Raw genomic sequence first — 21,502 nt, forward strand, 5'->3', positions numbered from 1 at the left:
TATCGTGATGGTCTTGCAATGATTAGAGAATTTAAGACAAAATCTAAAGACCCTCAATCTTAAACTGATGTAATGGCCACTCCATAGCCTAGTACTTAGTTCCTTTTATGCTTTATGTTCTATGTGTTTTGTTTTCTTGGAGGAATCTGATGATACTCCCAGGGAGGTTGCCTATGGCCCTCTCTGTACTGATGTATAAGCACGTCTCTTTTGTCCCATAGACCTTTTTAGGTCTCCAATGGACATTAATAAACTCTCTCTCTCTCTCTCTCTCTCTCTCTCTCTCTCTCTCTCTCTCTCTTTGCGCACCGCAACGAGGAGGAGCTACTGAACATTCTGTTCAGTAACAACTTTTGGCGGAGATTTCTAGAGGGACAGTCCCCCTCACCACTCACTAACACTCACGTGTGATTTGATTATGCACGCACACTCTATGATATCCCAAATCAGTCAGTCCCTAACCTATCACACATGCCACACCCCACATCCAGCACCCTCTTCACTAAGGGGGGGGGGGGGGGTAAAGGATGCCGTAATGAAACTTCATAATGGCCGAGCGAAGGATCATGAGGGACTATGCACTGAGTTCATTGCATATGGGATTAACCTCCTAGCCCCGATCTTAGCAAAGCTATTTAATGAAGCTGTTTGCTTGGGGTTTCCACGCACCTCGACCATTAACACTATTTCACCCATTCACAAGGTAGGGGATCCCATGAGCCCAGAGAACTACAGGACCATTATGATTGGACATGTGAGGTCCAAGATTTATGCGTCAGTACTCGATTCTGAGATCAGCAGATTTGCAGAGTGTCGAGGACTTAGAGCAACAGGACAAGCCGGTTCCAGGCGGGATCATGGGAACATGGACCACATTCTCGCGCTCAGATGTATCATTGAGGAGACGAGGGCACAAAAGCAGAGGGTTTATTATTGCTTTGTGGATTTCCGCAAGGCATTTGACACGGTTCCAAGAGCTCGCCTCATACGACGCCTACACGATTTAGGTTACGACCAGGAAATCATTTGGCTGTCATGGCACTTTATGAGCGAATTTCAAGCAGAGTCCGGACAAAATCTGGATGGATAGACGAGATCATGAGCAGTATCAGGGTCAAACAAGGATGTCCATTATCACCTACCTTGTTTGGCCTCTACATTGACGAGCTCGAGACAATGATGCAAACACAGGGGGGATAGGTTGCTCTCTCGCGGGCACGCTGATCCAGATATTGCTTTACGCAGATGACGTGACTCTCTTGTCTTGCTCAACAGAGGGGCTCCAAAATCACCTTGACGCACTACAGTCCTTTTGTGAGTCTCATGATTTGAAGGTCAACTTGGGTAAAACCAAGGTTATGATCTTCAATGTCTCGAGCTGTCATGCGCCAGGAGCAGTTCGCATTTGATGGGTCCCCTGTTGAGGTAAATGCGATGGGACTAGGGCTAGGGCTAGGGCTCCACATGGACAGGCTACCTCTATTCTAGTACAGCATGGATACTCCGTTCTCTCCTCCCACCTATCGCACGAGGTCAACCAGGTTATCTGTGAGGATCTACTACAGCTACACACATTCCGGACTTGGTTGGGCCCGAGTGATCTCCCAGTGAAGCTGGGCTTCTGCAAAGATCACTTCTTACATATCACAGTGGAGGGTTTCATTGATCCACCAAGATACACGCAAATTCACCTACCCCACTCGCTAAGGATCTCTCTTGGGCAATTTCGCGTCTCTTCACACAGACTTCGTATCAAGAGTAGCAAAGCAGAGGAGTTACCCATGGAAAGGCGCATATGCACACTGTGTGACATGCAAAAGGTTGAGACAGAGAAGCATTTCATCTTCAGGTGTCTTGTTTACTATGAAATCCGAGGGCGTTTCTACTACCTCTTCAGAGATAGTTATGGGGTTTTGGCTCGTTCCCTCTCCTACCCAGATTAACGGTGTTTCGCTGGTTTCATTCATGAGGTGCTTAGACACCACAAGAGGATACTCCGAGCACAGAGTCAGTAGCAGACTTCTTCCTCAACTGATACCTCTCAGAGCTCTATCACGGGTTCTTTCAACCAAATCACATAGATCCCCATGAGACAAGACCTCGACATGACCGTGACCCGGAGCCTATGACCCGACAGCTCAGACAGAGGGTTGACACACAAATCATACTTGGGGACATCTCCTCCTTGTTTAGGGTCAAAGCCCGACTAATGGGGGTCACAGTGGCCCTGGTTAGATGCAAAGCTACGACCAGGAGACGTACCAGGACTGCACCCTTCAGGGGCCAACAGTGCTCTATTGCTGACCTCATGCCTCCACTGCCTCATCCATCATTATGTCCTGCTACTGATGATGATGATGATGATGATGATGATGTTGACTATGTTGACTATGTTGTACTTAGGACTTAGTGCTGTCATTTTGCATTTTTTGCATTCTGCATTGGTGTGGATGCTTTTTTAGTAGCTCCACTACCACAGCTCATTGTATCAGGTTTTTCACAATCTCATAGACCCATCGGTCTTCCGAAGACTTTAATAAACTCTCTCTCTCTCTCTCTCTCTAGCAGATACGAGACATTTTCGCAACCCACCACAGAGCCATCATTGTACCAGGCTTCGATTTCGTCCCAGCGCCTCGATAGCTCGATTGATATGATTATGATTATGATTATGATTCTGTTAGCATAGACTAGTATTCAGTAGTACTCAGCAAGGGTCCTAGCGTACCCTTGGCTTCAGCCCACTGAGACTTGTATGAGTTTGCTTTTCTATGCACGTTGTCCCTTAGGCCCGCGAGGTCTCTCTCTCTCTCTCTCTCTCTCTCTCTCTCTCTCTCTCTCTCTCTCTCTCTCTCTCTCTCTATCTATATATATACAATTAGATCTCCTCTAGCTCCATACATCTCGAGACCAAGAGCTCTCCACCAAGATCCAATTCTACTGTGGCCACTTCCTGAGAGTATCGGAGGAGGGATTCATCATCAGACCCCAGTACCTCGAGGTCAGAGGTGTCTCACATGCACTGAGGGTTGCCATTGGACAGATGCGGGTTTCGTCCCACCAGTTGAGGATCGAGGCAGGGAGAGCTACAAGTATACCTAGAGCATAGAGGATTTGCATGCTATGCACGATGGGGGCCGTTGAGGACTGAGACAGAGGAGCATTTTCTTTGTACTTGCCTAGCCTACTATGAGATCCGAGGGCCCTATCACTGTCTTTACCTGGAGGGGAGTGGCTTTGGCCCACTATCATGACTGATACATCTCCATGACGAGGTTTGCATTGGGCTCTATCTGATGGAGATGCACTAACATAGGGAGACACTACTACGACAGCAGCAGGAGGAGGCTAGACAGCAAGACACAGAGGTTGACCGGATACAGCGTCGCATCACAGAGTTATACACATTTGAGTCGACTCCAGGACACAGCAAAGTAGAGGAGGAGGAGCTAGCTGATATGAGGGCAACTTGGATGAGCCGAGAGAGCCGACACGGTGCCACTGAGAGAGACAGACCACGCAGAGCGCCCAGAGCATATTCTATTGAGGTCCAACTTATCACAGCTTTCCTCAGTGGGGATCAACAGAGACGAGGGGTCACTCTGGCCATAGCCTAGAGAGTTCAAAGATCGAGGTGCGCCCCCCTCACCACAGCGCGAGACAGCTTGATTGACGCAAATACAAGATATTTTCACAGCTCACCAGAGAGCCATGTCCCAGCTCTGTGACTTACATGATTCAGTTTGTACTAGATTGATTGATTGATTATGATCATTATGATTTAACTAGAATACATTAGTACTCAGCAAGAGCCCTAGCGCACCCTTTGCTCTAGCGCACTAAGGCTCGCATGAATGTTGGATAATATCATCTTTGAGCATTTATAGTTTGTTAGAATTTGAATATCGTTGCTTGATTGGGGCGACATGATGTAGAGTCCACGCAGGACACGGAGAGCAAATGAGGCATGATCGTGGTTCAACCCATCTCCGCCCTCCTTGGAAGAGATCACCCAAGACAAGGTGTCACCCTTGATATTGCTCTTTGGATATCTAGGTGTCACACTTGCTCTACAGCAGGAGACAGCCCAACAAACACAAATCCGGGATATCTTCGCAACCCACCGGCGAGCTACCACAATGCCGGGTTTCAACTACTACTGAGTTTTATCTCTGAGATTTTTATTTAGCACTAAGCAAGGGCCTTACTCAGCCCTTTGTTTCAGCCCTTGTGGTTTGTGTGAGTTTTCATTTTCGTTTGCTGTATTTTGTCCCATAGGCCTGTGAGGCCTTCCGAGGATGTTAATACATCCATCTTTCTTTCTTTCTTTCCATCTTTCCATCTCTCTCTCTCTCTCTCTCTCTCTCTCTCTCTCTCTCTCTCTCTCTCTCTCTCTCTCTCTCTCTTTATTTCTTTCTCTCTCTACCCTTAGAAACAACAATAGAATGGAGCAAGCTAGCTCACCACTCAACCATGATGTATGCGAGAAAAGGACTCGAGAAACTAGGACGTCCCCTCCGAGCCAAGAGCTGATCATCTCCCAACTAGCCTGGCGTCCCATACCACAGTGGCGCCCAAGGGCCTAGGAACTGCTATCAGCGTGGGGCTATGCTAGAATCCGCAACACGATCCAAGATCAAGACCAATAAGGTAGAACTTGACTCGCTCTAACTTGCACACCGAAAACTGAACCCCTAGGCTCCTTATATAGGCTCGGGACTAGTACATCAAATATAGTAAAAACCCTAATCCATATGTGCCCTTGCAACTCAACCCAAGAATCGCATGCCTAGCTACTCTTGTGCGCCTATAATACATGTCAGATACAATCCATGCACACGACATACTCTCCCTCCTCTAAGTAGTCACTCTTATGTTGATAGGAAGTCCAGAAACTATATACCTTGATGAATCCAGGAACATTCCCAAACTCATCCTCTAAAAACACAACATAGTGCAGTTTCAATCTCATGATAGTCACTCACAAGGTTGAAAACCATAAACTCCATCATGCATAGCAGGGACTAGCTACTATGACATCCCCACTGACGTCATCAGCGCCCAATAGTGGGTGTAGACCATAGTATAAAAATATGCTCTCACACATCCACACACCCACACATACTTGAGCATCCATTGAAGGTTAGTCAATGTCTCTAGTGTAGAATCCTCCTCAACACTATCCTTCCACTTAATTTGGTATTCCGTGATTGTCCTATTTCTAACCTAACATTCACAAAATCCAAGAATACTTTCACGTTCATGCGGTACAAAGGTTAAATCTTTAACCTCTGTAAGTTCTTGAGGAGTTACCAACTAATCCTCATCAGCCAATAATTCCTTTAGTCTATTGACATGCAAAACTGGATAACTCTTAGATTAGAAGCCAATTCTAGTTCATATGCGACCTGTCCAATTCTTCTTCTAATCCGAAATGGACCACGTATCTAGGAGATAATTTCTTAACCTTAACAGTATTTAGACTCTTACATTCCTTAGGAACTCGTAAAAATACCATCGTTTCTTCCGATGTCTATTCTATCCCGATCTTGGGCACTTCTAATAGACTCCTTAGCAAATTGCAACATCTCTTGCATATCTTGCAAAAATGATCTTGCAGCATCATTCTTGATTCCCCTTGAGTCATTCTCCATCTACTATCCGTTTTTTTTCCTTAACAAGACAAAGGCACCTCAGGGCGATGTACTAGGGCGTATATATCCCAGCTTCACATAGTCCTAAAGTTGCCAAGTCAACTCCTCCTCCACTAGCTAGCTCATCCTATAAGGTGATATACTTATAGCCTGAGTGCCAAGGACTATATCTACTGTCCTTTCTAGAAGTAAACCTTCTGGCAGTTGAGCTGGAAATACATCAGTACATAACTTCAACGACTTTAATTCTTGGTGTTCAAACACACTTAAGTCATTCTTGTCGTTAACACAAACAAAAAATGAAGAGGAACACCACATAAGTAGTAGTTTTCAATATATTTCACAGTCGGGTGTGATTCAAGCAATTGCATCAAATCTGGAGTCCAAAGTGGTCAATGAGTCCTTAATAGTGATCATTCTGAGGTATGAGATTGTGGATAGTAGACCAACTCATTGGAACCCAATTGAGTCAAAAGGCAATCGAGTTAGCAAAGGTGAAGGCAACCTGAAAGGACGGCAAATGGGCAGTCTATAGTGAGGGCCAGGCCCTCAATAAAGAGTTCAAATCTAGGCTCTAATGTAGCTCAGTAGTAGTGGCATTTTCTATTTTCTATTTTGTTTTCTCAGTCATGGGTGTTGATGTCCACTAAGTGGCTTCCCCCTTAACATTCTCTTTAGCAATAACTCCAAGAACTTCCAGCGCAAGTTCCTTGAGCGGAGAGCCACATCCCCTCTCTCATAGACGCAACCATCTGGCATACTCATGCGCACACTCTCTGACATCCCCAACCAGCCAGCACGACCACAGCTACCCTGCCCTACCTCTTTAAAGGTGGATCATATATCCTGGGCAGCATGCTCCGCCCGTGCTGGGACCTTTTATGTGGGCCGCGAATCAACACCTGTAGTTATTATTAAATGCATGGAAATTCGCACAAATTTCAAAAAATGGAGTGACAGCATGGCCACAGCAGAAGGATCCCATACATCTTGACAGAACAAACATAACGCTCTCATAGAACACAGAAACGAAGTAATATATGACCACACTGACAAGGAATGAACCATTTCTGCACATACCTCTTCAAGCTTTTCCGTCTTTGTAAAGTGCCGACCATAGGACGTGTACCTTGAACCGTGTAAAAATGGGGCAAGATAGACCTTCAAATCATTCTGCCAACCACAAGAAAGATTTACCTACAGTAAGACCAGTACTGCAAACTGCTACACACACACACACACACACACACATAGAGATAGATATAGATATTACACATCGCATGCACGGACACACACACACACACATACACGTCATTCTGTCCTCCACAATGTTTTTATTCTTTAAACAGATATACAAAAAAAGTAACACCTTGCATAAGTCTAAATGCCTTATAAAATCTGGGGAACATTTTGCTTGTGCATCTTCGATACTGCCACCACTATCTAAAGTCTCCACAGCTTTACGCATCCCCTGGCATGTCAAAAGTACCACTTTAACTTCAAATGGTTGCACTGTTTTTATAAAAAAAAGAGCCAACGAACATTAATCAGGGTTTTCATTAAAACCATAGGAGATAGAGGGAAAAATTTTGTTTCTCGACTGTCAAAGCTATCCACATTTAAGGAAATTATGCCTGCAGGATTTAACCAGTACCTACTAGTAACTTAAAAATGTTTGAAGTGCCCACCCAGGAAAAAGCAGCAAAAACCAAAGAGCATGGTGCATCTATTGCAAGCTCAAATAAATTGACACAATAATATCTCCATGCGGGCCTACACAGGACATCCACGGACATGTCTCTCTTGGATTATAGCATATGGACAAACACCATAGATCATATGTGCATGCTGGGTTTTAATAAATATAAAGGCCCACTAAGATTGCATTAGAATTTCACCCTATGTGATCACATTTTCAAGGGAAGTTGACCTTCATTTAATGCATAGCATTTGAGTCTTTCCAATCAGGTGCAGTTATATTGGACTTCCTTTCTATAACAACATTTCCTCTACAGGCATGCTGCTCCGCAAAAGCGCAAGTAAACAACTCTAAGCACAACACTTATAGGTAAAAACTGTTTGATTTAATGCTTGAAAAAAATAACTGAGAACGTGCTTGTATAGCAGATAGAGTAGCGGAAGCAATACCCAGTAAGAAAGGTTGAGTATTACCCGTATTATTGATTCTATCTTCACCAAAGAGTATTTCTTGTCAGGATTCTTCATGTTTGGATTGCGTCTGTAGCAGCTGGGCGTATCATGTTTCCTTTGCACACTCTCAATAGTCACAGAATTTCTTGACTTCTCAATAAGTGCATCAATCCTACCCACCAATCAAAAATGAATATAAAAACTAGCTCTCACATCCTCCGATGAATATAACTCATTTATTAAACCCTGAGCTTAATTTTAGGTGAACGAGAAATTTTCATTCAAGCAGAGATAAGAAATTATACATCCGACTTACATGTTCCTAACCTCAGTCTCAATCAAGTTAGTTCTTCTTGCACCAAATGGAGAGGGCATGCTGCTCTTCTGCAATTCCTGCATGGATGAGTCCCTAGAAACTGGCAGTTTAATGTGTCTCTGTTCAGGTACTGAACTCCTTTCCTGCTTGGCAGAACCATCTAACTCTGGCCTGCTCTTACTCAAGGTAGGGGATGAAACACGTTCATCTGACTTCTTCATGGACCGTGAGACTGATTTATCCAGGACTGGCTTGCACTTCAAAGGCCGAGATACATCTGGCTTGACCTGGTTGATGGAAGAGTCAAGCTTTTTCTTTAGACCAGAAGCCTCTGGTTTCCTTGCATCTTTCCAGTCAGGCGTGCTCCTTTTTGCATGAGAGTCTTGCTCTTGTTTCTTTGTCTGAGAATCTGACCTACTTAATTTGCTCTTTCTAGCTTCTACATCTGCCTTGACCACTGGTTTCTTAACAGATGGCAGAGACCCAGGAGGAAACTTCACATGGTCCCTTATAGGCGTTCCCAACTTAGAATTGATTTTGTGTCGTCTGCCAAAGCACAAAAGTCTGAATTAGTATCCCCCGAAATGACAAATCTGTATTTAAAAACAAATCGAACTGCTGGTCAGACCAAAGAGTTAAAGAGAAGAGTCTCGGTCCAAGGGTCTTGGAAGTGAGAATGAAAGCACTGTCGCCCAATCTGGCTAGTGCGGTGTAACCCTTGCTTAGTCATGCCTGTAATGCTGGTCGCATTGTAAAGATTGGGCCAGAGAAAAGGACCCCTAGGTATGTGTAGGATGCAACCACCTCCATTGGCAACCCATCCAAGGTGAAGTGCTCTTTGTGCATGGCTGCCTGGGACCCGTTGAAGATTATGACCTTGGTTTTACCGCGCGAGAGAGACCAGGGGGGATGACGATGAGATTTGGTATGTTCTTGATGAAGTGCTTAAGGAAGAGGATTTAAAGTAACAGGTCCAATTTGTGTTGGCAATTGAAGGCACTCAAGGTTGAAATTTGGCATTGAATCTCTACAACCTTTTGTACAGATTTTCCGCTTTTTCAACAACATTATCCTGGAAATTATTACCTTGATGTCATCTTAGGCTGCTTTACTTCGTAAATGATTAAATGTCTCATTCATTAGGTTTATGGCTCTGATATGCAATGCTAATGAATCACCAAAGTTATCCATATGAATGTGAGTTTAGGATCCGACCCCCCCGCCTCAACTTCCTCCCCCTGCATCATGGAAGATCTGTAGTTTTTGTGTTAATTGTTCCTCCCATGGCGGGTAGTCCCTTGTTGGGGGCTAGATCTATCAGAGATAGATTGAGCTCGAGTTGAGAGGCTTCAAGTTCTCATGCTTTCACGGTTGATTCGCAGTAAGCCTTCAGTCCCACATCAGGTAGTCATGGCTGAGTTCGGGTACCGCTCCATGTAGCATTTCAAGTCATCACATATCTCTACCGCATTAGACGATATGGATCTTGCACCACAGGGCAAGATAGGCTTCCTTGGTTGGCTTTATCCTCCTCCGTGGCACTGGCAAAGGGTTACCAGAGGTGTTGGACATGGAGATTGTTTGAGAGCCTGGGGCTCCACATAGACAAGCTACCTCCCTTCAAGTATAGCATTGAGGCCCCCTCTATCCCACTCACATATCACGAGGTGAACCAGGCTCATCCAAGAGGATCTCTTGCAGATACACACATTCAAGACTTGGTTGACACCTCATGATTTCCATGTGAAGCTCAACTTCTACACACTCCCAGAGGATTTCAGTCGGGCAGTTCCAAGTCTCATAACACCCTCTCAGTATTGAGAATGGTCGAACAGAGGGCATACCTAGAGAGGGTCGCATCTACACCTTATGCAATTACAGAGAGAGAGAATCAAAGGAGCATTTCGCGTTCAAATGCCATGTGTACTACGAGACTAGAGGTCGCTATCACTACGTTTTTAGGTATGGTTTTGGATCCCTATCCAGTTTATGTCCTCCTTAGACCAGAGATGCTTGGCGGCCTTCATCCATGAGAGCTAGTGCTCAGGCCACATAGGTGAGGTCAGGACACACAACCAAACTCCACTCACAGCATGATCACTAAGGTTTTCCAACCAGACATCACCAATCAACAAGACTCACAGAGACGGCCGCTGCAAAGATCCAAGCCAGAGCCAAAGACATGTCAAGTTTGTTAGCCGACTAAGGCATAGATGACATCATGAGATATTACACCAGAGGCATGACCCACAACAGTGACGATGGCACTTGTTCGCTGCACGGCTATAGCCACGAGACCACATATATCTAGATGAATCCAAGAACATGCCCAAACTCATCCTCTAAAAATCCAACACAGTGCAGTTTCCATCTCAAGAGAGTCACTCATAAGCTTAAAAACCATAAACTCCATCATGCATAGCAAGGACATCCCCACTAACGTCATCAGCGGCTAACAATGGGTGTAGAGCATAGTATAAATATATGCTCTCACACATACAAATCCACACACCCACACATACTTAAGCACCCATTTACACAAAGTCTTCGTACTGAGTTTCTATCAGCACTCCAGAGGTGAAGAGCAAACTCAGCCATGACGAAAGCTAGCACTAAAGGAGAAGGCTTAATCAAAAAGTAGTCCAAAATTTCTTCATTCAAGCTACACCTGCTTGTGAAGACTAAACGATTTCATTTTAGTTACTTAAGATAAAAGAATTATCACAATACCAACAGGCCGCAACATGGACGAAAACTTCCCAAGGTGAAATTTGCATCACCAACTCTTCCATCCTTGGGAAACGCAGCAGCCAGGAGACCACAGCGGACTACACATGTCAACAGTCGCCAACACTCCATCACAAGTTTAATGGTACCACAACAGCCTCGCACATCCACGCCCCCCTCCTAGGCTTGACGCCCCTGCGGCTCCCACTTCATGAGCTCGGAGAGTTTTCTTCCTATGTATCAACACTATTATGATCAAGATTATGGGTGTTCTTTTGTATTCGTCATGGGTGTTGACGCCCGCTTAGCGGTTCCACCCCTCAGCTCATTGTATCAGTTTCTTTTAGTCTTATAGACACTTTGGTCTTCCAATGACTTTCAATAGACTTTCTTCCTTTCTTTCTCTCTGTAACTCTTGTGTTAGCTGAGATAATGAAACAAGGCGGACGGATGCAAGTGTTGGAAAGGTCACCTCCCCATCCGTAAGCCCCCATATGAGGAGAGCATGGGGGGGGTGGACCTATGTTCTAAGAGATGGTCACATGGGCAACATGATGGTTGCCATGAGGGTAGGGATCAGACGACAAAAGAGAGGGAGGGGGCTGCCACATGGGCAGCACCTCACAAGAAAGAAAAGATGGCTAAAAGGGCTGTCATATGGGCAGCACAACAGCCTGGCAGAGGCGCAGCAAGTGTGCTTGTACGGGCTGGAACAGGCCCCTAAAAGAGGTGCACAGGTTGTGGGACAGAGGGCCTGCACAAGGCGCATTAATGGCAAGGGGAACCAGCATATCAGGTCGGCCTGGTGGAGCAGCAAAGGAGGCTGCTAGTAGGCAGGGACCTGCCTTTATATAGGGCTGGGTCCTTGCCTTGATTGGAGGGCCAAGGGTCCTAGAAGTATGGGCCAAAGGCCCTGGAAAAGCGAGCCACAAAAGGGGCATTTATGGCAGACCTGGTCAGCCAGATTAGGCCCTTGAACAAGGCATTGAACAATAATCCATCTACCATGGCAATCATTGAGAGCCATAACAGGTTGAAGGTCGTGCTTTACCAAAAAAGCCACACCAGAAAACGAGTGCTCTCCAGCATAGCAGATATCATAACCAGCAAAATGGCCTATTTGACCAGCATACATATGCTGATTATGCTCTTGCAAAGCAATTATATCAGGCTGCAATTGCCTGATATACATCTAGACCAGTTTCCATTTGTGACCATCACACATTCCCTGTACATTGAGAGTAACACACTTCAGATGATCAAGCATATTTACAGTTATGGGACAGGTATGTACAGCAACTAACGGGCTGTCTACGTCTGCATTTCCACCTCAATGTCCGGGCCTCTGCCCTGGGAGCTAGGCTGATCTATAGGCAGCAAGGTGGAGAGGATCATTCTGGACAAAAAGTCTACAGATGCTCAAGGTGGAGCACGCTAGCTCGAGTCTAGAGATATCCGGCCGGTAGTAGAAGTACCGTGTGGTAAGATCAGAGGACCACACCATTGGTGGGACTCTGGATCTCTCTCTCTCTTATTGTGTCCATAGCTTTGGACGGAAATATATTATTTTGGTGGTTTCTCTATCTGGCTGGTTCATTGTCTATTGATGAGTCTGCACATAAGTTAAAGAAGTTTGTGATTCCACACCCCACACACACTGTGTGAGCTCCTAGGCTATTCTATCAGTCTTCCACTGTGCCTACCCTCTGTTGGTCGATTTCTAACAGCAAGATGAATGGCGGAAGGAGAAAAGTAAGAGGTATGAATAAGAAGGAAAGAGCAAAATCGGAATCATAAAAGATCAGCCTTAAAGATCAAATGCAAGCCATACTACAATAACTATGAGATACGCAAGGGCACCCATCCCATCGACTACACAGAATGCTTGAGCTGCACCCTAGCCACTCCACAATTGGAGAGCTTGGGACCCTGAGGGGCTATGCTTCGCACATGGGCATGAGGTTTTGGCCTTCAATCTTGGTGCATATGTTCAACCATGAAGTATGTCACGGCTTCCTCCCTCCTTGGAGTACCACAACCATTGCACCGGATACACAAAGCAAGGGACCCCATCGACACAGGGGACTACCACACCCTCATGATTGGCCACACACTGAGCAGCGAGATCTGGGGCAAAGGCACATGGACAGCAAGCTCTGGGGCAGCTGGTTTCCGGAGGCAACATTCCACTCTTGACCATATCTTCGCCCTACGCGCCATCATAAAGCAGTTAAGATCGAGATCCCAGAAAGTTTGCGCATGTTTTGTACACTTTCTAAAGGCCTTTGACACAATCCCACAATCCCACATGATTAGGAGACTCCAAGAGATGTGGATCCCAAGAGAGATGATCTGATGCAATGTTCCAAGTCATCACATATCTTTTCCGCATTCACCAATATGGATCTTGCTCTGCAAGGCGACGTAGGCTTGCTTTATGCTCCTCCATGACACTAGTAGCACAGGGGGACTAGAGGTGTTGGTATGCACGTACTTGCACATGGTTTGAGAGCCTGATACCATGTGTACTACGAAGAGACTGATACCACTACCTTTTCAAAGATGGCTTCTAGTCTCGTATCCTACTTAGACCAGAGATGCTTGAGAGCCTTCATTTAGGAGGCCGTACAACACAAGGAGTGCTTGCTCAAGGTAACTAGGGGAGATCTCGACACACCACCACGAGCATGATCACTGAGTTTTCCCAGCCTCGCAGACTGACCAGCATGACTCACGAAGGCAGCAACCGCAAGGATCCAAGCCAGAGTCAAAGACACGTGACTCGGCAATGCACTAAGGCACAGATCACGCTAGGGGATCTCACTGCCATGCTCACTAGGTTAGACTCATGACTTGGAGAAGTGACCATGGCACTTGTTCACCGCAGAGCTATAGCCAGGCGACTTCAATGGGTTGCACATGCCGACAGTCACCAACGCCCTATCACAGGGTTTCTACCACCACCGCAACCTCACACACCGGTGACCCCTCCTAGGGCTGAGGCTCTCGCTGGCACTGACGCCGTTATGGGCATGACTATGGATTATGGATTATGGATTTTGTATTTGATTTGGGTGTTGATGCTAGCTTAAGTTAGAAACATGGTGTGAGTGAAAGAGAGAGAGAGAGAGGCTAGGGAGTGAAGAAGTGAGACACAAATGTAGAAACTATGAAGGCTTTCATTCATTCAACAAGTATGACATGACAAGTGAAGTACAAGCCTTATATAGGCTACTTAGTCACACACTCAGTCACACACTAGCACCAAGTGCATATGGGATAAGTCCAATAATCACACGTGACACTCACACACGACTCACACACATGAACTAGTACTAGAACTCCTAGTACTACACACCAACACATCACATCACCACACTCTTTGGCTATGATATTTCCAACACCCCCCTTCAGAGCAAAGAGTGTGAGACCCAACACACAAGGAGTACACCGATCCCCCCTCCAGCAAGTCCAACTATCCAACACCTCTCGTGTGATAGCGACTTCTCAGTCAACTTGGGCAAACCATCACTCGTCACCCCCCCCCCCACCTCTGAACTGGGTGGTCAATACCATCATAACAAAGTAAAAACCATACAATCATTTTGGGGGACAACCCAGGACAGAGTACCTCTTATTGACTACAAATACATTTATTTTAGAGGGACAACTCAAGGCTCAGAACCTTTATTGACTCAACATAAACACATAGCATAGGGGGCCTAGAAAGCCCAATCCTGATCATATGGGTCCTCGTCCTCAAGAGAGGCCATGAACCTCTTTTGTAGCTGCATGTATAGCATGGTGCTTCTCTTGTTCCTATTCCTTCTTCTTAAAGCAATGAGCTTCAATATGTCCTTTCCTCTTGCAAAACTTGCAAATAATGTTCTTGTTGGTATTCCATTTGCTTGTGGAAGCAAATGCTTGATCACTAGTAGAGGCAAGGGAGGCTTCCTTATTGCAACAGTCCTTCTCATATGAGTAGTGCCACCATATCATCAAACGTGGTAGTGGCAAGGCGAAGGACTTCAAGAGTTTACTCAAAGCGAGAAACTCCATGCATACTCTTCACAAGGACAGCCATCTTATCTTCATCATTTTCAAACTTGAGAGTTGTTGAACAAGAGATTGAAACCTTGCTAGAAGATCACTCAACTCATCACTCTCTTCCATTTTCAAATCATAAACTTGAGATTCAGACAGACTTCAGAGTTGGTGATTTTGTTACCAAACAATGTCTCGAGGCGATCCCAAATCTCCTTAGTTGTTGACTTGAAGTCCATATGAAGGATAAAAGTGTCAGCCAAGCAAAGACCAATGAGGACAATGGCCTTAGCATTCTGCTGCTTCCAAATCCTTTGGTGTTGCTGATCGAGAAATCAAACCTTGTCATCCTCAACAACATCCCAAACACCTTTGCGCATAAGAAGCAGCTGCATCTTGGTTTGCCATGTGGGAAAACCTGTCCCTTTGAACTCCTCCATGAGCAAAGAGCTGGAAGACAATGAAGTCACGATGGCAAAGACCTTGATGAAGGCAGACAGCAAGCCCGAGATGCAAGGAGGAGGCAAAAGAGAGCCAAAGGAGTGCTCGAAAATGCAAAGCAATGACCTAGAGCAGCCCCACGATGAATGAGAGGCAAGGAGCAGCCCCGAGAAAGAGTGTGAAGGAGGTGGCTCTGCACAGCAATCCCAAAACCGCTCGCAAATGCAAGCACCTGCTCCAAAATAGGTCAACAAGGCCTCCAAATATCCCGAGAATCTGCAACCGACGCGCTTGATTGAACAGTTCTGCTGCAGCAGCCTGGAAACCCTAAAAACGGGAATGTAAATGCTTAGAAACGGCTTGAATCTCCACACGTGCAAGCCTGGTATGCTCTGAAATGCACAGCACTAGATGAATGCTCCGAAATGTGGAGGGTGGCCTCCACGCAGCACTAGCAAGGGCTGGAACTGGGTGGAACTGCTTGGAGGTGGTCTGAAACACCTCGAAAAGCTTGAAAAGGTGGCCAAAAGAGGTCGGATATGCAGCGGCTATGTAGCAGCAGCAAGGTGGCAGTGCTCAAAACGGGTACAGACAACAGGGAAGAGGAGGCGAAATGAGCACAAAGGAGATGGCTATGGAGAGGCATAGCCGGTGATGGGATGCTGGCGTCCATAAAGGGGCGCCATGCGTCTCGGTCTCCTGGACGAGGCTCGATGCAAGACCAGAGCCACCGTGACTCCCGTGGGACGTATCCTGGGTCTAAACAATGACGGGAGGTCCCCAGAGTGATCTGTGTGTCTCCTCGATGTCTCATGTGTCGTGCTGCGATCGTCCGATCGGGGTCTCTGTCACGTCTGCAGCTAGAGACTGGACGATCAATGTCACTCGATGGGAAGAACTCTATGATCCTGCTCTGAGAGGTGTCTGATAATGTGGCCAAGCCTCATCGCCTGAGTAAGTACTCTTTATGTCTGACTCCCTCGTGAATGAAGGCCGCGAGGCATCTCTGATCTGGGTAGGCGAGGAATCTGGAAAGGAGCCCGGAGCCGTCTCTGAAGAGGCAGTGGTAGCGACCTCAGATCTCGTAGTACACTGGGCACCTGAAAATAAAATGCTCCTCCAACTCAACCTCCTGACAGTCGCACAATATGCATAAGCAATGCTCCCTAGGAATCCCCTCTGCTCTGCCGCTCTCTATGCGGAGGCGGTGTGATGATACACGAAACTCTCCGATGGAGATCCGTAGTGAGTGAGGCATATGAAGCTCAGTGTACCCCGGTGGTGTGATGAATCCCTCCTCCGACATGCGAAGACAGTAATCTCTGTAGAAACTCAGCTTCACTAGAAGCTCCCTCGGCTCCAACCAGGTCCTAAAGGTGTGTAGTTGCAGGAGATCCTCTCGAATGACCTAGTTGGTATGTGGCCCAATCGGGATGGTGGGTGGGAGTACTAGAGGGGCATCTAAACTGTACTGAAAAGGAAGTATCCTATTGATGTGGAACCCTAGTCTCACAAACCATCTGTGAGTCCTTGCATACCAACATCGCTCGTCTCCCTCTGCTGCCAACCTCATGGAGGAATCGAGAGCCAACCATGGCAACCTGTCTCCCTGATGTGCAGTCCCCATATGATCTAACTCGGTGTAGATATGTGATGGTCTAAAAGGCTGCATCTAGCTGGAGTGGAGAAGCACCAAACTCGGCCTGAATGATGTGATGTGGTACAGACGGTTTCCCCCGGATCATCCGTGAGAGCATGAGGATCTGCAAGCACTCCACCTGTGTCCACTCTATCTCTGACATGTCAGGCCCCCAACAAGGGCTGCCATACATACCAGCTGGTCGAACCAAGGAGTCGAAGAGAAAAGCCTTGGTCCAAGGGTCCTGGAAGTGGGAGTGAAAGCATTGTCTCTATAGCCGAGCCAGTGAGGCGTATACCCTGCTCAGTCTGGCCTGCATCGTTGGTCTCATCGTGAAGATCACGCCGGAGAAGATGACCCCCAAGTAAGTGTACGAGGATACGATCTCAACTGGTGACCCACCCGAAGTAAAAGTAAACTTTTGCTCGAGAGGTGTTAAAGATCATGACCTTGGTCTTGACAAGGTTGACCTCCAAATCATGGGATAAACAAAAAGCCTGCAATGCATCTAGGTGTCGCTGGAGCCCCTCGGGTGTGGACAACAAGAGTGCCACGTCATCTACATAAAGAAGAATCCTGATGATGATCCCGACAAGTGAGCAACCGGTGGCAAACAACGTCATTGAATAGCTTTGCTAGGATCGAGGCTAACATGTCGATCCCATATGCGATAAACTCAGTGCATAGCCCCTCATGTCCTTAGCTCGGCCATTGTGCAGTTTCAATGTCGCATCCTTGACTCCCCCTCTGGTGAACAACGTGCAAGTGGTGGGACGAGGTGTGTGTATGAGGTCTGGAGTGGGCTTGCATACGTGTGCCAGACTCTCGTGTCGGTGAGGAGTGATGGAGACCTACACTCAAGGTATCTCCACCAAAAATCCTTAGAGTTGTTGATATACAAGATGTGCAGCAGCAGCTCCTCATTTTGACGAAGAAATGCCTGCTTCTTCCGACGTACGAGACGTCGGTACTTGCGTACCATGTCTGAGTGTCCGGGAGGTGACATATGGTTTCAAGTCGGAGCTGTCGACAATAAGCCTTGCACTCTGCATCGTACCAATTGTTGTAGGGTACAGAACCAAGAGGTGGTGGTTTAGTGGACCATGTGGTGTGGGGAAAGATTTGGAGGGCAGTCTCGTGGAGTGTGCGACTAATCAGGGCAGCACGGTCCTCTATGAGTGGTATGTGATCAATGTAGGCTAAGAGTCTGTTTAGGCGTCCAGAGTAGGCCGGTGAGAGGCTGTGATCAAAGTGTATGTCGTGGTAGGTGTCGTGCTTCCTATGTGGTGTGTGTGGTGTGGCTAAGCGTGGGGTGGCGATAGTGAAGAATAGGTATATGTGATCAGCTCCTGGAGGAAGTGGTGCTACAGTGAAGTTGGTGATACATGAAGTGAAGGTAGGAGAAGGACAATGAAAAAGAGAAGCACACAAGGATGTAAACAAGCTCTTCAACCGCAATGGGCTTGGAGTGGACAGGCCACCTGTACATAAGAACTTCACCTCAGCAGCATCTGCCTCAACTACATCCTCGACAGAGGGTTTGATATCAATCTCCTCTCCTACTAGCACAGATTTGTCACCAGATTCCACTCATGTCGTCATCATCGACGGCGACATAAACAAGCCCACATCCTCGACACTGGGCTCGATATCAACCTCCTCTCCTGCTACCACAAATTTGTGACCAGATTCATTACTCATGTCGCCATCATCAAGGCAACATACACAGGACCACATTACTCCTCGTCCCTTTGCTCACCTCTCCCTTTGCTCACCTCTCCCTCTCAACCAGCCACCCCACCCCGCCACTTCCTCAGTCATCCTCGTACCTCACCCACCTTACTCAATCACCACGGCAACCCCTACGTTCGTGCACAACCCTTTCAGTTCCACGAGCTGACCCGCCAGATGTCTGCGAGTCTCCTCTCATGGAGGTGCACAGTATATGAGCCCGTGAGGTGGAGCTGGCCTACTTCGTATAGGAGCAAGCCCGCTTCTATCAGGATCAGGGCCGTTTTATATAGGAGCAAGCCAAGTTTATACAGAAGTAGGATGGGCTCATACAAGGGCTCAGACAAGACATTTCACAGCTCCATAAGGAGGTTTCCACCTTACATACAGCCCCAAGGAGTACACCAGATGGTGGAGGCACATATTGCTAACATGCAGTCCATTAATCAAGGAGACATTCAGATGTGTGGATGTGGCCAAACGGGAACCTGCAAACGCAACCATCTTGGCCATTCTCATGGAGCAGCGACAAAGGGCCAGTAAGGCTCTCAACATCGGAGTTCGTGGGATTCCTCGCACCAACCACTTTTGTTGCATACCACCTTGGGGGTCGCAGAGCATGCAATTGAAAGGACCAGGTGAGTGGAGAGAGACCTCAATCAAGAGCAGCCCCTCATCATACAATTTCATGATGCTCAAGCTCACCTGGCAAAATTGCATCGTGGATCAATCCTCCGAGACCACCCCTCGATCTCCATGGTGGAGGATTTAACACCCTTACAAATTGAAGAGAGACGTGGTTTGAGGCAACATCGGGATTTGGCCCGCAAGGAGACAAGATGGGCGACTCCTCACTGGGCCCATTAGAGTACCAGCCCCTCCCCCTACCTAAGGGAGCGAGGTCTGTGAGACTCAAAATGTTGAGACCCTGTCTGAAACTATAATGAAACCTTACGGTCAAAACCAGGGAATTTCTCAAAGTCATATACAGGTCGATACATAGTCTCTTACACAGAGGCAATCAGAGCCCAAAGCGTCCACTACCAATTGTCAATGGTTACACCTGGGAGACTGCTTATAGAGACGAGACGAGTCCTCAAGTGGCTTCACCTATTTTCCACATGGGGAGGCACCAGCGTAGTCAATTAGATCATGGCATCCCCTACCTTCGCTTCTCATATCACTAACTTCACTGTTGTCCCACCTCCTCCAAGAGTTCCGCATCTCTATTCCCCATCCTGTAGTACCACACACCCCACTGATCATTCATAGCACTTATCACGGCATGCACTTTGACCGCCGTCTTTCACATGCTTACACTGACTCAAGTCTATACACTACTCACATATATATATTGCATACCTCTTCTAGAGGATCGCGCAACTTTGATCACTCACTCATTTCACGAGGCTGCACTTCACGCCTTACTCCATCCGCACGCCCACCACCTCTTGGGACCATCCCCTAGTGTAAGGCTCTAGGCCACCAACTCTAATTCGAAACCAAATATAACCTTCCGAACGAACCGGAGACAATACGTGAGTATCGCCGATTGGTCCGCCAGAAGAAATAGGCTTTTGTTCGCCACAAGGAGGAGAAGCTTCTAAACGTCCTGTTAGTAACAACTCCAAAGACTTCTCGCGAAAATTCTTTGAGCGGCAGTCTCCCTCCCCTCTCACAGATACTCAAGTTTGGCACGCCTATGCACGCACATTATATGACATCCCACATCAGCCCACCCCAAACCTCTCGCAGTTACCTCGCCCCACCTCCTACACTCTGTTCACTAAGGGTGGTGTTAAGGATCCCATAAGGAAGCTTCATAATGGCCAAGTGAAAGATCATGAGGGTTTATGTGTAACTCGTGCTCTGGCTACATGGGTCATCGTAAAAACTGGCCCTGTGAATACTATCCCCAGGTATGTGTAGGACTGCACTATCTCCACTGGTTCACCTCGGTAAGTGAAGCTATGCCGGTTAACTACTGCACGTGAGGTGTTGAAGATCATAGCCTTGGTTTTCCCAAGGTTAACTGCCAGGTCTCTCCCTTTGCAAGCACCTCCAAGAACTCCAGATGTCTCTCCAATCCCTCTGCCAAAGATGCTATGAGGACTATGTCCTCTGCATATAGTAGTATCTGTATCATCAGGTCAACCAATAGTAAACCCTCGCCTCCGAGGTGGTCTCATTAAGGTAGAGCCTGAAGAGAGTCAGTGAGAGAGGGCATCCCTAATTCACCCTGATTGTGCTCTCAGCCCGATCCGATAGACCTTTTTGGGATGCGGACTCGACCTTCTAGGACGTGAGCTCGACCTCTAATAGACTCGTATAGGCTCATCACCCCCCAAAACCTTCCTTGTCTCTTATGCTTATGCTCTTTTTCCCTCTTCCTTCTCTTATGCTTATGCTTATGCATGAGCATGTCTCATTTTCCTCTTTTCCTCTCTTTCTCCCCCTCCCCCCTCTTTCGATCTCTTTTCATAAGCATCTGTATTTGCCTATGCTTAATCTTTCTCTCTTTTTCTGCTCTCGATACGGAGCCGGTGCGATGACACATAACTATCCAAGGGCAATTCTGAGTGAATGTGGTAGGTGGATCTCAATGTACCTTGGAGGGTTGATGAAACCCTCCACTGAAATGTGCAAGCCGTGATCCCAATAGAAACTGAGCTTCACAAGGAGCTCTGCCTGTGCTAGCCAGGTCCTGAATGTGTGTAGCTGTAGAAGATCCTCCTAGATGATTGGGTTGAATTCATTGCCCCACGTCAATGCTGTACTCAAAGGGTCGCAGCCTGTCTA

The 21,502-nt window shown here is 46.9% G+C and overlaps 1 protein-coding gene across 4 annotated transcripts in view; it reads right to left on the reverse strand.

Moving 5' to 3' along the window:
• LOC147901018 (protein ENHANCED DOWNY MILDEW 2-like) overlaps positions 1-21,502 on the reverse strand; it is a 68,816-nt gene that overhangs the window by 36,971 nt on the left and 10,343 nt on the right. For all 4 annotated transcript variants that reach the window (XM_087375385.1, XM_087375388.1, XM_087375386.1 and 1 more), the window contains exons 11-14: positions 8,122-8,667; positions 7,827-7,977; positions 7,024-7,125; positions 6,735-6,827 (exon numbers count right to left, since the gene is read on the reverse strand). In XM_087375385.1, the coding sequence (XP_087231511.1) occupies positions 6,735-6,827; positions 7,024-7,125; positions 7,827-7,977; positions 8,122-8,667 (892 nt within the window). The remainder of the gene's footprint in view (positions 1-6,734; positions 6,828-7,023; positions 7,126-7,826; positions 7,978-8,121; positions 8,668-21,502) is intronic.

This window comes from Dipteris shenzhenensis, chromosome 6 (assembly GCF_047967505.1).
Source record: "Dipteris shenzhenensis isolate YYH24624 ecotype China chromosome 6, Dip_SZ_1.0, whole genome shotgun sequence".
NCBI lineage: Eukaryota > Viridiplantae > Streptophyta > Polypodiopsida > Gleicheniales > Dipteridaceae > Dipteris > Dipteris shenzhenensis.